The sequence below is a fragment of the Panulirus ornatus genome, chromosome 28 (genome assembly GCF_036320965.1).
Source record: "Panulirus ornatus isolate Po-2019 chromosome 28, ASM3632096v1, whole genome shotgun sequence".
Taxonomy (NCBI): Eukaryota; Metazoa; Arthropoda; class Malacostraca; order Decapoda; family Palinuridae; genus Panulirus; species Panulirus ornatus.
In genome coordinates this window covers 22,525,371-22,545,641 of record NC_092251.1, presented here as the reverse complement: position 1 = coordinate 22,545,641, position 20,271 = coordinate 22,525,371, and the positions used below count along the sequence as shown (strand labels likewise).

General features: G+C 40.8%; 2 protein-coding genes across 3 annotated transcripts in view; one reads left to right on the top strand and one right to left on the bottom strand.

Moving 5' to 3' along the window:
* Positions 1-20,271, bottom strand: part of LOC139757901 (electron transfer flavoprotein beta subunit lysine methyltransferase-like) — a 251,269-nt gene that overhangs the window by 97,277 nt on the left and 133,721 nt on the right. The gene's annotated exons all lie outside the window — the stretch shown is intronic.
* LOC139757900 (uncharacterized) overlaps positions 4,040-20,271 on the top strand; it is an 86,097-nt gene continuing 69,865 nt past the window's right edge. Inside the window, exons 1-3 of the mRNA XM_071678835.1 lie at positions 4,040-4,299; positions 9,623-9,839; positions 15,736-15,909. Coding sequence (XP_071534936.1) covers positions 4,055-4,299; positions 9,623-9,839; positions 15,736-15,909 — 636 coding nt within the window. The 5' untranslated portion in view covers positions 4,040-4,054. The remainder of the gene's footprint in view (positions 4,300-9,622; positions 9,840-15,735; positions 15,910-20,271) is intronic.

Sequence of the window (20,271 nt, the reverse complement as noted above, 5' to 3'; positions counted from 1 at the left end):
AAGGAGGGCAAGGAATAGAGTGAATTGGAGCGATGTGGTATACCGGGGTTGACATGCTGTCAGTGGATTGAATCAAGGCATGTGAAGCGTCTGGGGTAAACCGTGGAAAGCTGTGTAGGTATGTATATTTGCGTGTGTGGACGTATGTATATACATGTGTATGGGGGGGGTTGGGCCATTTCTTTCGTCTGTTTCCTTGCGCTACCTCGCAAACGCGGGAGACAGCGACAAAGTATAATAAAGAAAATAAAAATATTTTTTTCATTTGTTTAGACAAATAGGCTTGCCATGATAATTATGTCATATGTATATAGAATTTTTTCCATTGGGTTAGACATACCAGCAAAATTGTCAAGTGATTTTATGGTCAGTCTTGATTTTTTTACTTGGATACTTGCGTATTACACAAATTTTTTCACATTTCAGTTTTCCCTGTTAACCAAGCGCGAAAATGCCCATTCGGAAGGCATCTGGGCATGTGCCTGGGGACATTTCATCCCAGAAGAAAAGAGTAAAGATACCTCAAATGGAGATAAAGAGAAAGAGAATGGTGAGGAGAATAAAGAAAATCAAGAAAACCGAAATAATGAGTGCAACTTGCCTGACACGTGAGTAGTACCACTAGTTCTTGCCATCTGTCTATATCTTTGATGCCTGTTCCCAGCTAGAACTCCCTCAAGGGGGTGGCCATGACAAGAGAGTCTTTGTATCTAGTGAACTCCAGAGATGCTTCTTAACCTTTAATGCCTCCCCCTTAACCGGCCACTGGTAGAGGGTAACTGTAGCGCAGTGTTAGCGTAGGTTCCTACCGAATGTTCCTACTGACATCATCTATCTAATGTCTCTACCTACTAATTCTACCTAATTTTCCTGTTACTATCTTGCTAGCATGGTAAATGGGAATGAAAAAAAATTATAATCCTGCAGTAGTAATTATAGATTTATATTCTTTATTTATAGATTTTATTATACTTGATCGCATTTCCCACATCTGTGAGGTATGCTGAACAGCGAAGAAAGATCCTACACGTATACAAGAAGATATATGGCCATCCACTCTGTATACAACATGCATATACATACAATATATTTTTTATTTATTTTGCTTTGTCACTGGTCTCCCGCGTTAATGAGGTAGCGCAAGGAAACAGACGAAAGAATGGCCCAACCCACCCCCATACACATGTATATACATACAGTCCACACAGCACATATACACACTTAATCACTTCTCAATGCATTTACACCATATATATATATATGCTGATTCAGTTCATGAATAGTAACCTACCGATATATACAATATCCAATGTACTCATTCATACTTGCCTGCCTTTATTCTGTTCCACGCCACCCCGACCAATACAATGATAATAACACCCCCTCCCCCTCCATTGGTCCGCGATTATGCTAGTAATCAGCACAAGGCCACATTCGTATCCACTCTGGTCTCAGCTTCCTAGTACATTAATTGCCCGAAAGACACCACTTTCAAACATCTCGCCCACCACACACTTTCATGTTTACCCAGATGCTTACTGCCCTGGTTACTCATTGACAGCAGTCAACCCCGTATACCACAATTGTTCACCATTCACACTATCATTCCTTGCCACCTTTCCATCCCTCCTGCATGTTCAGGTCCCGATCACTCAAAATCTTTTTTTACTCCATCTTTCCACCACCAATTTAGTCTCCCACTTCTCGTTCCCTTCACCTCTGACACATATATCCTCTTTGTCAATCTTTCCTCACTCATTCTCTCCATGTGACCAAACCATTTCAAAACACCCTCTTCTGCTCTCTCAACCACACTCTTTTTATTACCACACATCTCTCTTACCCTTTCATTACTTACTCGATCAAACCACCTCACACCACATATTGTCCTCAAATATCTCATTTCCAGCACATCCACCCTTCTCTGCACAACTCTATCTATAGCCTATGCCTTGCAACCATATTACATTGTTGGAACCAATATTCCTTCAAAGATACCCATTTTTGCTTTCCAAGATAACGTTCTTGACTTCCATACATTTTTTCAATGCTCCCAGAACTTTCGCTTCCCTTCCCCACCCTATGATTCACTTCCGCTTCCATGGTTCCATCCGCTGCCAAATCTAATCCCAGATATCTAAAACACTTCACTTCCTCCAGTTTTTCTCCATTCAAACTTACCTCCTAATTGACTTGTCCCTCAACCCTACTGTACCTAATAACCTTGCTCTTATTCACATTTACTCTCAGCTTTCTTCTTTCAGACACACTTTACCAAACTCAGTCACCAGCTTCTGCAGTTTCTCACACGAATCAGCCACCAGCACTGTATCATCAGCGAACAACAACTGACTAATTTCCCAAGCTCTCTCATCCACAACAGACTGCATACTTGCCCCTCTTTCCAAAACTCTTGCATTCACCTCCCTAACAACCCCATCCATAAACAAATTGAAGTTTTATGTATATATATTCCTGGTAAATTATATGGGAGGGTATTGATTGAGAGGGTGAAGGCATGTACAGAGCATCAGATTGGGGAAGAGCAGTGTGGTTTCAGAAGTGGTAGAGGATGTGTGGATCAGGTGTTTGCTTTGAAGAATGTATGTGAGAAATACTTAGAAAAGCAAATGGATTTGTATGTAGCATTTATGGATCTGGAGAAGGCATATGATAGAGTTGATAGAGATGCTCTGTGGAAGGTATTAAGAATATATGGTGTGGGAGGAAAGTTGTTAGAAGCAGTGAAAAGTTTTTATCGAGGATGTAAGGCATGTGTACGTGTAGGAAGAGAGGAAAGTGATTGGTTCTCAGTGAATGTAGGTTTGCGGCAGGGGTGTGTGATGTCTCCATGGTTGTTTAATTTGTTTATGGATGGGGTTGTTAGGGAGGTAAATGCAAGAGTTTTGGAAAGAGGGGCAAGTATGAAGTCTGTTGGGGATGAGAGAGCTTGGGAAGTGAGTCAGTTGTTGTTCGCTGATGATACAGCGCTGGTGGCGGATTCATGTGAGAAACTGCAGAAGCTGGTGACTGAGTTTGGTAAAGTGTGTGGAAGAAGAAAGTTAAGAGTAAATGTGAATAAGAGCAAGGTTATTAGGTACAGTAGGGTTGAGGGTCAAGTAAATTGGGAGGTGAGTTTGAATGGAGAAAAACTGGAGGAAGTGAAGTGTTTTAGATATCTGGGAGTGGATCTGGCAGCGGATGGAACCATGGAAGCGGAAGTGGATCATAGGGTGGGGGAGGGGGCGAAAATTCTGGGGGCCTTGAAGAATGTGTGGAAGTCGAGAACATTATCTCGGAAAGCAAAAATGGGTATGTTTGAAGGAATAGTGGTTCCAACAATGTTGTATGGTTGTGAGGCGTGGGCTATGGATAGAGTTGTGCGCAGGAGGATGGATGTGCTGGAAATGAGATGTTTGAGGACAATGTGTGGTGTGAGGTGGTTTGATCGAGTGAGTAATGTAAGGGTAAGAGAGATGTGTGGAAATAAAAAGAGCATGGTTGAGAGAGCCGAAGAGGGTGTTTTGAAGTGGTTTGGGCGCATGGAGAGAATGAGTGAGGAAAGATTGACCAAGAGGATATATGTGTCGGAGGTGGAGGGAACGAGGAGAAGAGGGAGACCAAGTTGGAGGTGGAAAGATGGAGTGAAAAAGATTTTGTGTGATCGGGGCCTGAACATGCAGGAGGGTGAAAGGAGGGCAAGGAATAGAGTGAATTGGAGCGATGTGGTATACCGGGGTTGACATGCTGTCAGTGGATTGAATCAAGGCATGTGAAGCGTCTGGGGTAAACCGTGGAAAGCTGTGTAGGTATGTATATTTGCGTGTGTGGACGTATGTATATACATGTGTATGGGGGGGGTTGGGCCATTTCTTTCGTCTGTTTCCTTGCGCTACCTCGCAAACGCGGGAGACAGCGACAAAGTATAATAAAGAAAATAAAAATATTTTTTTCATTTGTTTAGACAAATAGGCTTGCCATGATAATTATGTCATATGTATATAGAATTTTTTCCATTGGGTTAGACATACCAGCAAAATTGTCAAGTGATTTTATGGTCAGTCTTGATTTTTTTACTTGGATACTTGCGTATTACACAAATTTTTTCACATTTCAGTTTTCCCTGTTAACCAAGCGCGAAAATGCCCATTCGGAAGGCATCTGGGCATGTGCCTGGGGACATTTCATCCCAGAAGAAAAGAGTAAAGATACCTCAAATGGAGATAAAGAGAAAGAGAATGGTGAGGAGAATAAAGAAAATCAAGAAAACCGAAATAATGAGTGCAACTTGCCTGACACGTGAGTAGTACCACTAGTTCTTGCCATCTGTCTATATCTTTGATGCCTGTTCCCAGCTAGAACTCCCTCAAGGGGGTGGCCATGACAAGAGAGTCTTTGTATCTAGTGAACTCCAGAGATGCTTCTTAACCTTTAATGCCTCCCCCTTAACCGGCCACTGGTAGAGGGTAACTGTAGCGCAGTGTTAGCGTAGGTTCCTACCGAATGTTCCTACTGACATCATCTATCTAATGTCTCTACCTACTAATTCTACCTAATTTTCCTGTTACTATCTTGCTAGCATGGTAAATGGGAATGAAAAAAAATTATAATCCTGCAGTAGTAATTATAGATTTATATTCTTTATTTATAGATTTTATTATACTTGATCGCTGTTTCCCACGTCTGTGAGGTAGCGCCAGGAAACAGATGAAGAATGGCCCATCCACTCATATACACACATATATATATTTTTTTTTTTTTTTGCTTTGTCGGTCTCCCGCGTTTGCGAGGTAGCGCAAGGAAACAGACGAAAGAAATGGCCCAACCCACCCCCATACACATGTATATACATACACGTCCACACATGCAAATATACATACCTACACAGCTTTCCATGGTTTACCCCAGATGCTTCACATGCCCTGATTCAGTCCACTGACAGCACGTCAACCCCGGTATACCACATCGATCCAATTCACTCTATTCCTTGCCCTCCTTTCACCCTCCTGCATGTTCAGGCCCCGATCACACAAAATCTTTTTCACTCCATCTTTCCACCTCCAATTTGGTCTCCCACTTCTCCTCGTTCCCTCCACCTCCGACATATCTATCCTCTTGGTCAATCCTTCCTCACTCATTCTCTCCATGTGCCCAAACCATTTCAAAACACCCTCTTCTGCTCTCTCAACCACGCTCTTTTTATTTCCACACATCTCTCTTACCCCTACGTTACTTACTCGATCAAACCACCTCACACCACACATTGTCCTCAAACACCTCATTTCCAGCACATCCACCCTCCTGCGCACAACTTTATCCATAGCCCACGCCTTGCAACCATAAAACATTGTTGGAACCACTATTCCTTCAAACATACCCATTTTTGCTTTCCGAGATAATGTTCTCGACTTCCACACATTCGTCAAGGCTCCCAGGATTTTCGCCCCCTCCCCCACCCTATGATCCACTTCCGCTTCCATGGTTCCATCCGCTGCCAGATCCACTCCCAGATATCTAAAACACTTTACTTCCTCCAGTTTTTCTCCATTCAAACTTACCTCCCAATTGACTTGACCCTCAACCCTACTGTACCTAATAACCTTGCTCTTATTCACATTTACTCTTAACTTTCTTCTTTCACACACTTTACCAAACTCAGTCACCAGCTTCTGCAGTTTCTCACATGAATCAGCCACCAGCGCTGTATCATCAGCGAACAACAACTGGCTCACTTCCCAAGCTCTCTAATCCACAACAGACTTCATACTTGCCCCTCTTTCCAAAACTCTTGCATTCACCTCCCTAACAACCCCATCCATAAACAAATTAAACAACCATGGAGACATCACACACCCCTGCCGCAAACCTACATTCACAGAGAACCAATCACTTTCCTCTCTTCCTACACATAAACACATGCCTTACATCCTAGATAAAGATTTTCACTGCTTCTAATAACTTGCCTCCCACACCATATATTCTTAATATATATACCCCGGTATACCACATCGTTCCAATTCACTCTATTCCTTGCACGCCTTTCACCCTCCTGCATGTTCAGGCCCCGATCACTCAAAATCTTTTTCACTCCATCTTTCCACCTCCAGTTTGGTCTCCCACTTCTCCTAGTTCCCTCCACCTCTGACACATATACCCTCTTGGTCAATCTTTCCTCACTCATTCTCTACATGTGACCAAACCATTTCAAAACACCCTCTTCTGCTCTATCAACCACACTCTTTTTATTACCACACATCTCTCTTACCCTTGCATTACTTACTAGATCAAACCACCTCACACCACACATTGTCCTCAAACATCTCATTTCCAGCACACCCACCCTCCTGCGCACAACTCTATCCATAGCCCACGCCTCGCAACCATACAACATTGTTGGAAACACTATTCCTTCAAACATGCCATTTTTGCTTTCGGAGATAATGTTCTCGACTTCCACACATTCTTCAAGGCTCCCAGGATTTTTGCCCCCTCCCCCACCCTATGATTCACTTCCGCTTCCATGGTTCCATCCGCTGCCAAATCCTCTCCCAGATATCTAAAACACTTCACTTCCTCCAGTTTTTCTCCATTCAAATTTACCTCCCAGTTGACTTGACCCTCATCCCTACTGTACCTAATAACCTTGCTCTTATTCACATTTACTCTCAACTTTCTTCTTTCACACACTTTACCAAACTCAGTCACCAGCTTCTGCAGTTTCTCACATGAATCAGCCACTAGCGCTGTATCATCAGCGAACAACAACTGACTCACTTCCCAAGCTCTCTCATCCACAACAGACTTCATACTTGCCCCTCTTTCCAAGACTGCATACTTGCCCCTCTTTCCAAAACTCTTGCATTCACCTCCCTAACAACCCCATCCATAAACAAATTAGACAACCATGGAGACATCACACACCCCTGCCGCAAACCCACATTTACTGAGAACCAATCACTTTCCTCTCTTCCTACATGTACACATGCCTTACATCCTTGATAAAAACTTTTCACAGCTTCTAACAACTTTCCTCCCACACCATATATTCTTAATACCTTTCACAGAGCATCTCTGTCAACTCTTATCATAAGCCTTCTCCAAATCCATAAATGCTACATACAAATCCATTTGCTTTTTTAAGTATTTCTCACTGTATGTACATTCATCAAAGCAAACACCTGATCCACACATCCTCTACCACTTCTGAAACCACACTGCTCTTCCCCAATCTGATGCTCTGTACATGCCTTCACCCTCTCAATCAATACCCTCCCATATAATTTCCCAGGAATACTCAACAAACTTATACATCTGTAATTTGAGCACTCACTTTTATCCCCTTTGCCTTTGTACAATGGCACTATGCAAGCATTCTGCCAATCCTCAGGCACCTCATCATGAGTCATACATACATTAAATAACCTTACCAACCAGTCAACAATACAGTCACCCCCTTTTTTAATAAATTCCACTGCAATACCATCCAAACCCACCGCCTTGCCGGCTTCTGCAAAGCTTTAACTACCTCTTCTCTGTTTACCAAATCATTCTCCCTAACCCTCTTACTCTGCACACCACCTCGACCAAAACACCCTATATCTGCCACTCTATCATCAAACACATTCAACAAACCTTCAAAATACTCACTCCATCTCCTTCTCACATCACCACTACATGTTATCACCTCCCCATTAGCCCCCTTCACTGAAGGTCCCATTTGTTCCCTTGTCTAACGCACTTTATTTACCTCCTTCCAAAACATCTTTTTATTCACCCTAAAATTTAATGATACTCTCTCACCCCAACTCTCATTTGCCCTCTTTTTCACCTCTTGTACCTTTCTCTTGACCTCCTGCCTCTTTCTTTTATACATCTCCCACTCATTTGCATAATTTCACTGCAAAAATCGTCCAAATGCCTCTCTCTTCTCTTCCACTAATAATCTTACTTCTTCATCCCACCATTCACTACCCTTTCTAATCTGCCCACCTCCCATGCTTTTCATGCCAAAAGCATCTTTTGCACAAGCCATCACTGCTTCCCTAAATACATCCCATTCCTCCCCCACTCCCCTTACCTCCTTTGTTCTCACCTTTTTCCATTCTTTACTCAGTCTCGCCTGGTACTTCCTCACACACGTCTCCTTCTCAAGCTCACTTATCTTACCACTATCTTCGCCAAAACATTCTCTCTTCTTTTCTGAAAACCTCTACAAATCTTCTCCTTCGCCTCCACAAGATAATGATTAGACATCCCTCCAGTTGCACCTTTCTGCACATTAACATCCAAAAGTCTCTTTCGCGCACCTATCAATTAACATGTAATCCAATAATACTCTCTGGCCACCTCTCGTACTTACATATGTATACTTATGTATATCTCTCTTTTTAAACCAGGTATTCCCAATCACCAGTCCTTATTCAGCACATAAATCTACAAGCCCTTCATCATTTCCATTTACAACACTGAACACCCCATGTACACCAATTGTTCCCTCAAATGCCACATTACTCACCTTTGCATTCAAATCACCCATCACTATAACCCGGTCTCATGCATCAAAACCACTAACACACTCATTCAGCTGCTCCCAAAACACTTGCCTCTCATGATCTTTCTTCTCATGCCCAGGTGCATATGCACCAATAATCACCCATCTCTCTTCATCAACTTTCAGTTTTACCCATATCAATCTAGAGTTGACTTTCTTACACTCTATCACATACTCCCACCACTCCTGTTTTAGGAGTAGTGCTACTCCTTCCCTTGCTCTTGTCCTCTCACTAACCCCTGACTTTACTCCCAAGACATTCCCAAACCACTCTTCCCCTTTACCCTTGAGCTTTGTTTCGCTCAGAGCCAAAACATCCAGGTTCCTTTCCTCAAACATACTACCTATCTCTCCTTTTTTCTCATCTTGGTTACATCCACACACATTTAGACACCCCAATCTGAGCCTTCGAGGAGGATGAGCACTCCCCACGTGACTCCTTCTCCTGTTTCCCCTTCTAGAAAGTTAAAATACAAGGAGGGGGGTTCCCAGCCCCTGCTCCCATCCCCTTTAGTTGCCTTTATCCATGTATTGGTAAATTTTGGAATGAACTTTCAATTGGTAGTTGTATATAGATGAATATGTGGTTTATGTTCAGAGGAAAGTAAGATGTTTAGAATTCTACACAACTTGGTTTTTTTGGCACCATTCTCTCTAATTCTTTCTTAAGGAAAGTGGTCCAAGTAAAATCATATTTCATTCTTTCCTCAAAAAAGTGGTCCATGCACCATTATCTTTCTTTCTTTCTGTAAGAAAGTGGTCCAAGCAGCATTGTTTTTCATTTGCTCCCTAAGAAAATGGTCCGGGCAACTTTATCTTTAACCCTTTCATTAAGAAAGTGCTTCAGGCAACAACAATATGGACTCCTCTGGGTATGTATGAGGGCTTAACCATAAAACATAATGAAAATAGCCTGCTTTTTTGTGTTATAGCAAACTTTACATCTCAAATGCTGTATATCCATGTTTTAATAATATATACCTTCTGTAATACATGATCCTGCCTTTTCAGATGAATATTCTAAAATTTTGTCCTCTGATATTTGCATTAAGATGTGCCATAAATTTTTAGGGAACAGAAGTATGTCGTAAGTGGAGGACTAGATGATTTAGTAAGAATATGGCGCTGGTCTGGTGATGGGGTTGAAGGAGAGCTGTCTCCACTGCATACACTTGAAGGTCATTCACTTGGGGTTATATCTGTTGATGTTAATGCTGCTGGAACCACAGCTGCGTCTTCCTCTTTGGACTCTACTATTAGATTATGGAATCTCCATTCAGGTGAACAGGTAAGAATAACTTTAGAATTTTATTGCAAACAATGTTAAATACTATGTTATCATTTATCACAAAAATCAGAATTTCTGGGAACTTTCATCTCATGATGATATTTCAAAAACTTATTACAATTTATTTAGTCACTCCAACAAAGGAAGGCATTGTTTTAGTACAATTTTTCATACTTCTTTGTTTAATGCAATCATGACTGGGTTGTAACTTTTTTCACATATAAGCATGAGAATGTGAGTGGACTTGCTGAGAGGGTAGGGGAATTTCCCTGAGTGTTTACCCCCTTTTGACTATTATGAATCATAGGAAGCCAGCATATGCACATTGACAGAACTTGATGACCATCATTGAAACATCAGAGAAAAACTGGGAGAAAACTGCCCAGTCATATTGAAAAGATATTGCACAAAATTGCCAAGTTGAATAAGGAAATACAAAATATTAATGCTTTCACAAATACAGATAAATATTGCAAACTTTGCATTACTTGAGTAATCTTCATGAGGATCCTTATCAAAGGCATTTTAGCATCCAAAGATCACGCAGTCTACCCAACCCTTTCTTTGATCCGAGATGGAGCTCACCCTGTCATAGAAATCGAGAAGATTGGTTTTGTATATTGTCTCCTGGTTAGAAACTTTCTCCTGTGCAATTAGCCATTCATTTTATTTCAGGTTACCCTTTTCAATGTTTTACAAACTCTGAACATTCAGCATGTGTAAGGAGATTTCCTCAGGGCTTTATATGGATTAATATGTTTTGATAGCCAGATTATGTCATTTCTGTTGACATGAAAAAAAAAAACACATTAATGAGACTGGCCTGTTGTTCATTGCTGTTTCCTCATCCCCTTTCTTAAATATATGCACATTTGCTTTCTTCCACATCTTTGGAACTTCATGTTCCACTGGTGACTTCCTAAACATTTCTAGTGGTCTATCAAGTATCTCTGAACATTCTTTCAGCATGTATAAGGAGACTTCATCAGGGATTTATGTGGGTCAAGTTGTTTTGATAGCCTGATTATGTCATTTCTATTGATTATATTCCATTCCCTGGTGAATAATTGTCCTCCACAGTGACAACAATTTTGATTTTATCATTCAACTTCTTACATAGTTCCTGATCATCCTCAAAAATTCTTCCATGTAAGTCCCTTAGCCTAATTAGTTGTTTCACCATGATTTTGTTCCTGATGAACATATGTAAATGTTTTGGATCATCATTTGCATTTTCCACAGTGCTTTTTCAAAATCCCCAACCTCCATCCTCCTTTCTGTGCACTCTTATTCCTTTCCCTCTTGTATCTTTTATGGGGAAAGTCTTGTCTGTGTAAATGTTAAATATTATGATTTATATTATACTTTGTCGCTGTCTCCCGCGTTAGCGAGGTAGCGCAGGGAAACAGATGAAAGAATGGCCTAACCCACCCACATACACATGTATATACATACACGTCCACACACGCACCTATACATACCTATACATCCCAACATAGCCATATATATACACACACAGACATATACATATATACACATGTACATAATTCATACTGTCTGCCCTTATTCATTCCCACTGCCACCCCGCCACACATGAAATAACAACCCTCTCCCCCCGCATGTGTGCAAGGTAGCGCTAGGAAAAGACAACAAAGGCCACATTCGTTCACACTCAGTGTCTAGCTGTCACGTATAATGCACCGAAATCACAGCTCCCTTTCCACATCCAGGCTCCACAGAACTTTCCTTAGTTTACCCCAGATGCTTCACATGCCCTGGTTCAATCCATTGACAGCACGTCGACCCTGGTACACCACATCGCTCCAACTCACTCCACTCCCTGCACGCCCCTCGCCCTCCTGCATGTTCCGGCCCCGATCCCCAAAATCCTCCTCACTCCATCCTTCCACCTCCAATTCAGTCTCCCACCTCTCCTCATTCCCTCCACTTCCAACACATACATCCTCTTTGTCAACCCTTCCTCACTCATTCTCTCCATGTAACCAAACCACTTCAAAACACCTTCCTCTGCTCTCTCAACTACACTCTTTTTTATTACCGCACATCTCTCTTACCCTTTCATTACTTACTCGATCAAACCACCTAACACCACACACTGTCCTCAAACATCTCATTTCCAGCACATCCATCTTCCTCCGCACGACTCCATCTATAGCCCATGCCCCGCAACTATACATTGTTGGAACCACCATTCCTTCAAACATACCCATTTCCGCCCCCCAAGACAATGTTCTCGACTTCCACACATTCTTCAATGCTCCCAGAACTTTCGCCCCCTCCCCCACCCTATGAGTCACTTCCGCTTCTATGGTTCCATCTGCTGCGAAGTTCACTCCCAGATATCTAAAACACTTCACTTCCTCCAGTTTTTCTCCATTTAAACTTACCTCCCAATTTGACACTTCCTCCAGTTTTTCTCCATTTAAACTTACCTCCCAATTGACTTGTCCCTCAACCCTATTGTACCTAATAACCTTGCTTTTATTCACATTGACTCTCAGCTTTCTTTTTTCACACACTTTACCAAACTCAGTCACCAGCTTCTGCAATTTCTCACCTGAATCAGCCACCAGCGCTATATCACCAGCAAACAACTGACTCACTTCCCAAGCTCTCTCATCCACAACAGACTGCATATATGCCCCTCTCTCCAAAACTCTTGCATTCACCTCCCTAACAATCCCATCCATAAACAAATTAAACAACCATGGAGACATCATGCACCCCTGCCGCAAACCAACATTCAGAGAACCAATCACTTTCCTCTCTTCCTACACGTACACATGCCTTACATCCTCGATAAAAACTTTTCACTGCTTCTAACAACTTGCCTCCCACACCATATATTCTTAGTACCTTCCACAGAGCATCTCTATCAACTCTATCATATGCCTTCTCCAGATCCATAAATGCTACATACAAATCCATATGCTTTCCTAAGTATTTCTCTCATACATTCTTCAAATCAAACACCTGATCCACACATCCTCTACCACTTCTGAAACCACACTGCTCTTCCCCAATCTGATGCTCTGTACATGCTCTGTTCAATATTATTTGATATAATTATTTTCTGAGATTTTTTGATCACAGTATTTTGAAGCATATGATGCATTGTATTTCCGTAATATGGCTTCCAAAGTCCCTTGGATCTAATACTTTGGAGGTCAGGTCTACAGTGATGATAGCACTGGTGTTAGCCTGAAATTCAAGTGATATCACATTGCATACAGGATCTCACAACCTCTTCATTTAATTTTAATGTTAATAAATTGATGAAATTAATAATTAATACTTCCTACGAAATTCCTTTGCTGCAAAGCAATGTGATGATATTATTTACCTCTCTCTCCAGAAATGTTAATACAATGCCAATTTGGATATGTTTTATACTCTCCCACAGCCCATTTTTCTCACTAATAGAAGCATGACAAATTTAATGTGCATAAATCAATCACTTAAAAATACCCTCCCCATATAGTACAAATAGGTAATTACACCGACAGTATGTTTTGATTTACGATGCACAAAATGCCCTTGGCACTGCTGCTAATTTTTTTTTTAAATTATCATAAAGAAAATACGAAATTGTCACAAATCTATTCCACATGACTTTCATACCGTTGTGCAGTATATTATTATATTGATATTGATGTGCAGCACACACTTTTCTATACATCAAAGAGTTAAGAGATTAAGAAACAGGTACTTCCTATATTAAACATCCATTACAATGCTCAGCTTCTTGAATAACCTATGACTGCAAAAGGTGAGACATTTCCATATTGTTTGCCCATCCATGCATCCAGGTTTAGTAAAACATATAAATAACATTGGCACAGCATTCCTCCCATGCTCTCTTCCAATTTGGTCCGAGATATAATTTTAGGAAAGGTACAAGACAGATGGTGTTTATCAGAAGAGAGATTATTAGATTATGAAATGTTGGTATAGTGAATAGAAAAAGAGGCAGGTAACTTAGAGAGGGAAAGGTCATGGGAGGGGTTGACGCTACTACTGTTTGAGCCCTCCCTTTCATTGTCAGTAGAGTATATACTAGTGATGTCCCTTTTTTTTTTTTTTCCAGATAACCCCAGTCATCGGTCCTTTTTCAACATACAACTCCACAAACTGTTCATCATTTCCATTCTCCTTATTAAATACTCCTTGCTCCCCAATTATACCCTCACCTGCCATGTTAGTCACTTTCATGTTTATGTCACCCATCACTACTACCCGGCCTCATGCATCAAAACTGCTAACACTCACACTCAACTGCTCCCAAAATACACTCACCTCTTGTCATCTTTATTCTCAGGCCAGATGCAGAAACACTAATAATTGCCCATTGCTTGTAATCCATTTTTATTTAACCCAAATCAGTCTAGAACTCTCTTACACTCTCAAACATTCCTGCTTCATCAGAAGTGCTACCCCTTCCCTAGTTCACCCTCTCATGAACCCCTGACTTTACCCATAAGACATTCCCAAATCATTCTTTCCCCATACCCCTGAGCTGTTTCACTCAGACCTAGAACATCCTAGTTCCTTTCTTCATACATACATATCCCTCCATTCTTCTCATCTTGGTTACATCAACACACATTCATACACCACAGCCTGACCCTCTGAGGAATATGAGCAGACCTTGCTTTGCTCCTTCTTGTGTTCCACCAGTTAGCAACTGAAATGCAAGATGGAGGGTCTCCAGCTCCCTTCTCCTGCCCACTTAGTTGTCTTCTATGATTCACAGGGAATCCTTGGTAGAAATCGTTTCCCTTATCCTTGTATTGTGGATGGCAAAATTGGGCATGTTTTTGTCTATGCCATGTCACCTATTATGAAAAAAGAAAAATAATAATTGGTGTAGGATATAGGCGAACAAGAATGATTGGAATCTTAATTGAGATTCCATAACTTGATCTGAATTCCTTAACAGAAATCCCTATAGTAGATCATCAGAAAGGAAAGGGAAAACATAAGAAAACAGATTCTGGAGAGATAAGTGTTTATAGATCAAAACCGACACTTTACTTTTTCCTTTCATTTTTCATTGCTGTTTCCCATGTTAGCGATGTAGTGCCCCGATGAGATGAAGAAAGGTCACAACTGCTAACATCCATTCTCTAGCTGTCATGTGTACTGCACCAAAACCAGAGCTCCCTATCCACAACCAGGACCCACAGACCTTTCCAGTGTTTACCCCAGACACTTCAAATGCCTTGGTTAAGCCCAGTGATATAACGTCAACCCTAGTATACCACATCATTTCATTTCATTCTATCCTGTGCATACTTTTCACTATCCTACATGTTTACACCCCAGTTGCTCAAAATATTTTTCACTTCATCCTTCCATCTTCAATTTGGTCTTCCTGTTCTCCATGTTCCCTCCACTTCTAACAAATACATCTTTGCCAACCCTTCATCATTCATTCTATATGTCCAGACCATTTCAAGACACCCTCTTCAAAATTTTCAACCACACTTTTTATTACCACATGTCTCTCGCTTCCCTTACATTACTTGCATGATCAAATCACCTCACACCACATATTGTCCTCAAACACTTCATCTCAACACACCCAACCTCCTTTGCACAGTTTTATCTATATGCCCATGCCTCACATCTATGTAGTAATGCTAGGACTACTATATCTTCAAACATACCCATATTTGCCTTCCCATATTATGATCTGTCTTGCCATACATTCTACAGTGCTTCCAGAACCTTTATTCCCTCACTCACCTTATAACTCACTTCTGCCCCCTTGGTTCCATTTGCTGCCATGTCCACTCCTAGGTATTCAAAACATTCATTTCCACCCATTTTGTTCCATTCAGACTCATACATGATAAATGACTTTTTACTTCAGTTGCAGACAATTGACTGTGGCCCAGTTGAAGCTTGGTCTGTTGTGTTCTCTCCTGAAGGTAATCATGTAGCCTCAGGAAATCATGCTGGTAAGATAAACGTCTATGCAGTGGATGGTGGGCGTCATGTTACAACACTGGACACAAGAGGACGATTTACTTACTCAATTGCATATGTAAGTTAACACAGTAAATTATCCTATGACATTTAATACAGCAACCTATGTAATACTTGAAATGTATGTAACATAAAAGTAGGATGATTGACTGATAAAAGAGCTTGAACAAGCAAGTAGTTGGACCTGTCATGTCATATATCTGCAGGATCTGATAGATAATACAGTGGGCAGCAGTATTCCACCCACATACCACACAATGACAACCACAGTGTTGCCACGACTCACAAATCCTGTTGCCACACCTTAGGTTATATCACAGGACGTGATTATGAAAAGCTCATCTATAGCAAAGTGTATGCTTCTTCAAATAGCCGTTATTTGTGAGCATCCACTCCTTCAAGTAACCATCATTTAAGAGCATCTGTCTCCCCAAACAGACATCATTCATGAACCATCCAGTCATGGCCCTCAGAAACAAACATATTGGAAGTTGTCTAGGTATCCCAAGGGTGACATGTACAGCCTATGAATATTATTTGAAACAAGCTGATATCATGTAAACTTTAAAGCTCTTTTGTGAAAAGTTGATATACTCTATTTTTCTCTTCTCTGCAGTCTGTCTTACAAGCATGAAATATACAGCATAGTATCACTTGGGACTATTTATTATATTTGTTGTACTTGATCATTGTTTCCTGCTTTTGTGAGGTAGCTCCAGGAAACAGATGAATAAAAAAACCATTCTCTTGTATATGCATGTATACATACACGCACATACAAGTACATATGCATATCACCATATACATACATATACAAACACATACATATACATTTTCCTTTTCATACATATTTGCCATAAATACATACTTGCCTCCAGCCATTTCCAGCGCCACACTGCCCCATAGGAAACAGCACTGCCACCTTTCACATCAGCAGATAAGTGCCAGGAAAAGGCAAAAGAAGGTTGCATATGCTCACACTCATTCTCAAGCTGTCATGTGTAATGCACCATAACCACAGCTCCCTATCCATAGCCAGGCCCCACAACCTTCCCATGGTTTACCCCAGACACTGGTTCAATCTGTTGACAGCATATCGACCCCGGTATATCACATTGTTCCAAATCACTCTATTCCATGCATGCCTTTCATCCTCCTTCATATTCAGACCCCATTCACTCAAAATCTTTTTCACTCCATCCTTCTACCTCCAGTTTGGTATCCCATTCTCCTTGTTCCCTTCAACTGTGACACATATATCCTCTTTGTTAACCTTCCCTCACTCATTCTCTATATGTCCAAACCATTTCAACGCACCCTCTTCTGCTCTCTCAGTCACACTTTTTATTACCACAGATATCTGTTTCCCTTTCATTACTTACATGATCGAACCACCTCACACCACATATTGTCCTCAAACATTTCATTTCCATTACATCTACCCTCCTCTGTACAATCCTATCTACAGTTCATGCCTTGTAACCATGTAATATTGTTAGAACTACTAATCCTTCAAACATACTCTCTGAGATAATGTTCTCTCTTTCCACACATTCTTTGTCGCTCCCAGAACCTTCGCCCCCTCCTCCATCCTATGACTCACTTCTGCTTCCATGGTTCCATTCGCTTCTGAGTCCACTACCAGATATGGAAAACACTTCACTTCCTCCAATTTTTCTCCATTTAAAATTACATCCCAATTAACTTGTCCCTCAACCTAATAACCTTGCTCTTATTTACATTTACTCTCAACATTCTCCTTTTACACTTATTTCCAAACTCAGTCACCAACTTCTGCAATTTCTCACTCCAATCAGCCACCAGTGCTGTATCATTGGCGAACAACAATTGACTCATATCCCAGGCCCTCTCATCCCCAACAGACTGCATACTTGCCTATCTCTGCAAAACTCTTGGATTTACCTCCCTAACCACCCCATCCATAAACAAATTGAACAACCACTGTGACATCACACACCCCAACTGTAGACCAACCTTCAATGGGAACTAGTCACTCTCCTTTCTTCCTACTCGTACACATGCCTTACATCCTTGATAAAAGCTTTGCTTCTTGCAGCTTACCTCCCACACCATATATTCTTATGATCTTCCACTAACCATCTCTGTCAACCTTATCATATGCCTTCTCCAGATCCATTAATGCCACATACATATCCATCTGTTTTTCTAGGCTTTTCTCCTGTACATTCTTCAAAGTAAATACCTGATCCACTACAACCTCTGCCACTTCTGAAACCACACTGCATCTCCCCAATCTGACGCTCTGTACATGCCTTCACCTTCTCAATCAATACCCTCCCATACAATTTCCCTTTATCCCCTTTGCCTTTGTACAGTGGCACTATACATGCTTTCCACCATTCCTCATTGTTGAGGGACAAGTTAGTTGGGATCTAAGTTTGAATTGAGAAAAATTGGAGGAAGTGAAGTGCTTTAGATATCTGTCTGTGGACATGGCAGAGAATGGACCCATGGATGGGAAAGTGAGCGATAAGTTGGGAAGGGGCCATGGTTCTGTGTTGAAATAAAATGAGTGTGGTTGAGAGAGCAGGAGAGGTTGCATTGAAATGATTTGCACAAATGGAGAGAATGAGTGAGGAAATGTTGACAAAGAGGATATATGTTTCAGAAGTGGAGGGAACAAGGAGAAGAAAGAGATCAAATTGGAGATGGAAGAATGGAGTGAAACAGATATTGAGCAATCCAAGCCTGAATATGCTGGAGGTAATAGAGTGAATTTGAATGATGTGGTATACCAGTGTCGATGTGCTGTCATTGGAATAAACCAGGGCATGTGAAATATCTGGGGTAAACCATGGAAAAATCTGTGAGGCTTGGATGTGGATAGGGAGCTGTGGTGTTGGTGCATTACACATGACAGCTAGAGACTGAGTGTGAACAAATGTGGCCTTTTTTTTTTCTGTTTTCCTGGTGCTACCTCACTGAACCAGGGGGAAGTGATGCTGTTTCCTTTGGGTTGGGGTGGTGCCAGGAATGGATACAAGGCATGCAAGTGTGAATATCTACATGTGTATATGTTCATATGAGTCCATGGGGAAATGAAACACGATAAGTTCCAAGTGCACTTGTGTAATAATGACATCATCAGGGGAGATGCAAGAAAGAAATATGACAGTCAATTGATACACAACAAAGAGACGAAGCTAGGATGCCATTTGGTAAACAAGTGACTACCCAAATGGAGGTCAGGTGTGTCCAAGACTGACAACAAGCATATCATACACTTATTATGTGGACAAGAAGGGGAACTGTTTACAAATTTTATCAACAATAAAGCAATCCAATTTGTATAGACCTTCACTAATATTAAGGTTACAATTTTTTGTGTATTTGATAATAGAAGATTCAGTGATATTTCTTGTGGTCTTGGAGTTAGATCTAAGGTAATAACAAATGGCATTACTCCAGTCAATACAATGATCATAGTTTTTAACGGTATGAAACAAGGCATTTGATTCTTGTCCTGTTCTTATACTATATTTATGTTGCTCAAGTCTAACAGGAAGATCCTTACCACTCTGCCCAACATAAAACTTATCACAGTTTCTACATGGCACTTTATAGATGCATCCAGCAGAGCGTTCTGGTTAATTCCCGATTAAGATATTCTTTATAGTGCTATTGTTGCTGAAGGCAACATTTACATTAAAGGGTTTAAGCAACATGGGAAGTAAAGTAAAATCATTATCAAAAGGGAGAGCTAAAAAGTTCTTGGTGTCAAGGGGAGCTTTGGGTTCAACTCTATAAAATTATTTCTTTGCCAACTTGTGGATTTGACAATGAAATATCTAGGATACTTGGATCCCATAGAATATATCTTCTCAAACTCATCATCAATAAACTCTGGATTGCAAATATGTAATGCCCTAAGGAACATAGACTGGAATATATCCATTAATACTCAGCTCAACATGACAGTTAAATTTTCATCATTCCAGCAAATATGTAATGCCCTAAGGAACATAGACTGGAATATATCCATTATTACTCACCTTAACATGACAGTTAAATTTTCATCATTCCAGCCACATGAAATGGCACCCCTATCCAATAGAATATATCTTCTCAAACTCATCATCAATAAACTCTAGACTGCAAATATGTAATGCCCTAAGGGACATAGACTGGAATATATCCATTATTTCTCAGCTCAACATGACAGCTAAATTTTCATCATTCCAGCCACATGAAATGGCATCCCCATCCAATAGAATATATCTTCTCAAACTCATCATCAATAAACTCTGGACTGCAAATATGTAATGCCCTAAGGAACATAGACTGGAATATATCCATTATTACTCAGCTCGACATGACAGTTAAATTTTCATCATTCCAGCCTCATGAAATGGCACCCCCATCCAACAGAATATATCTT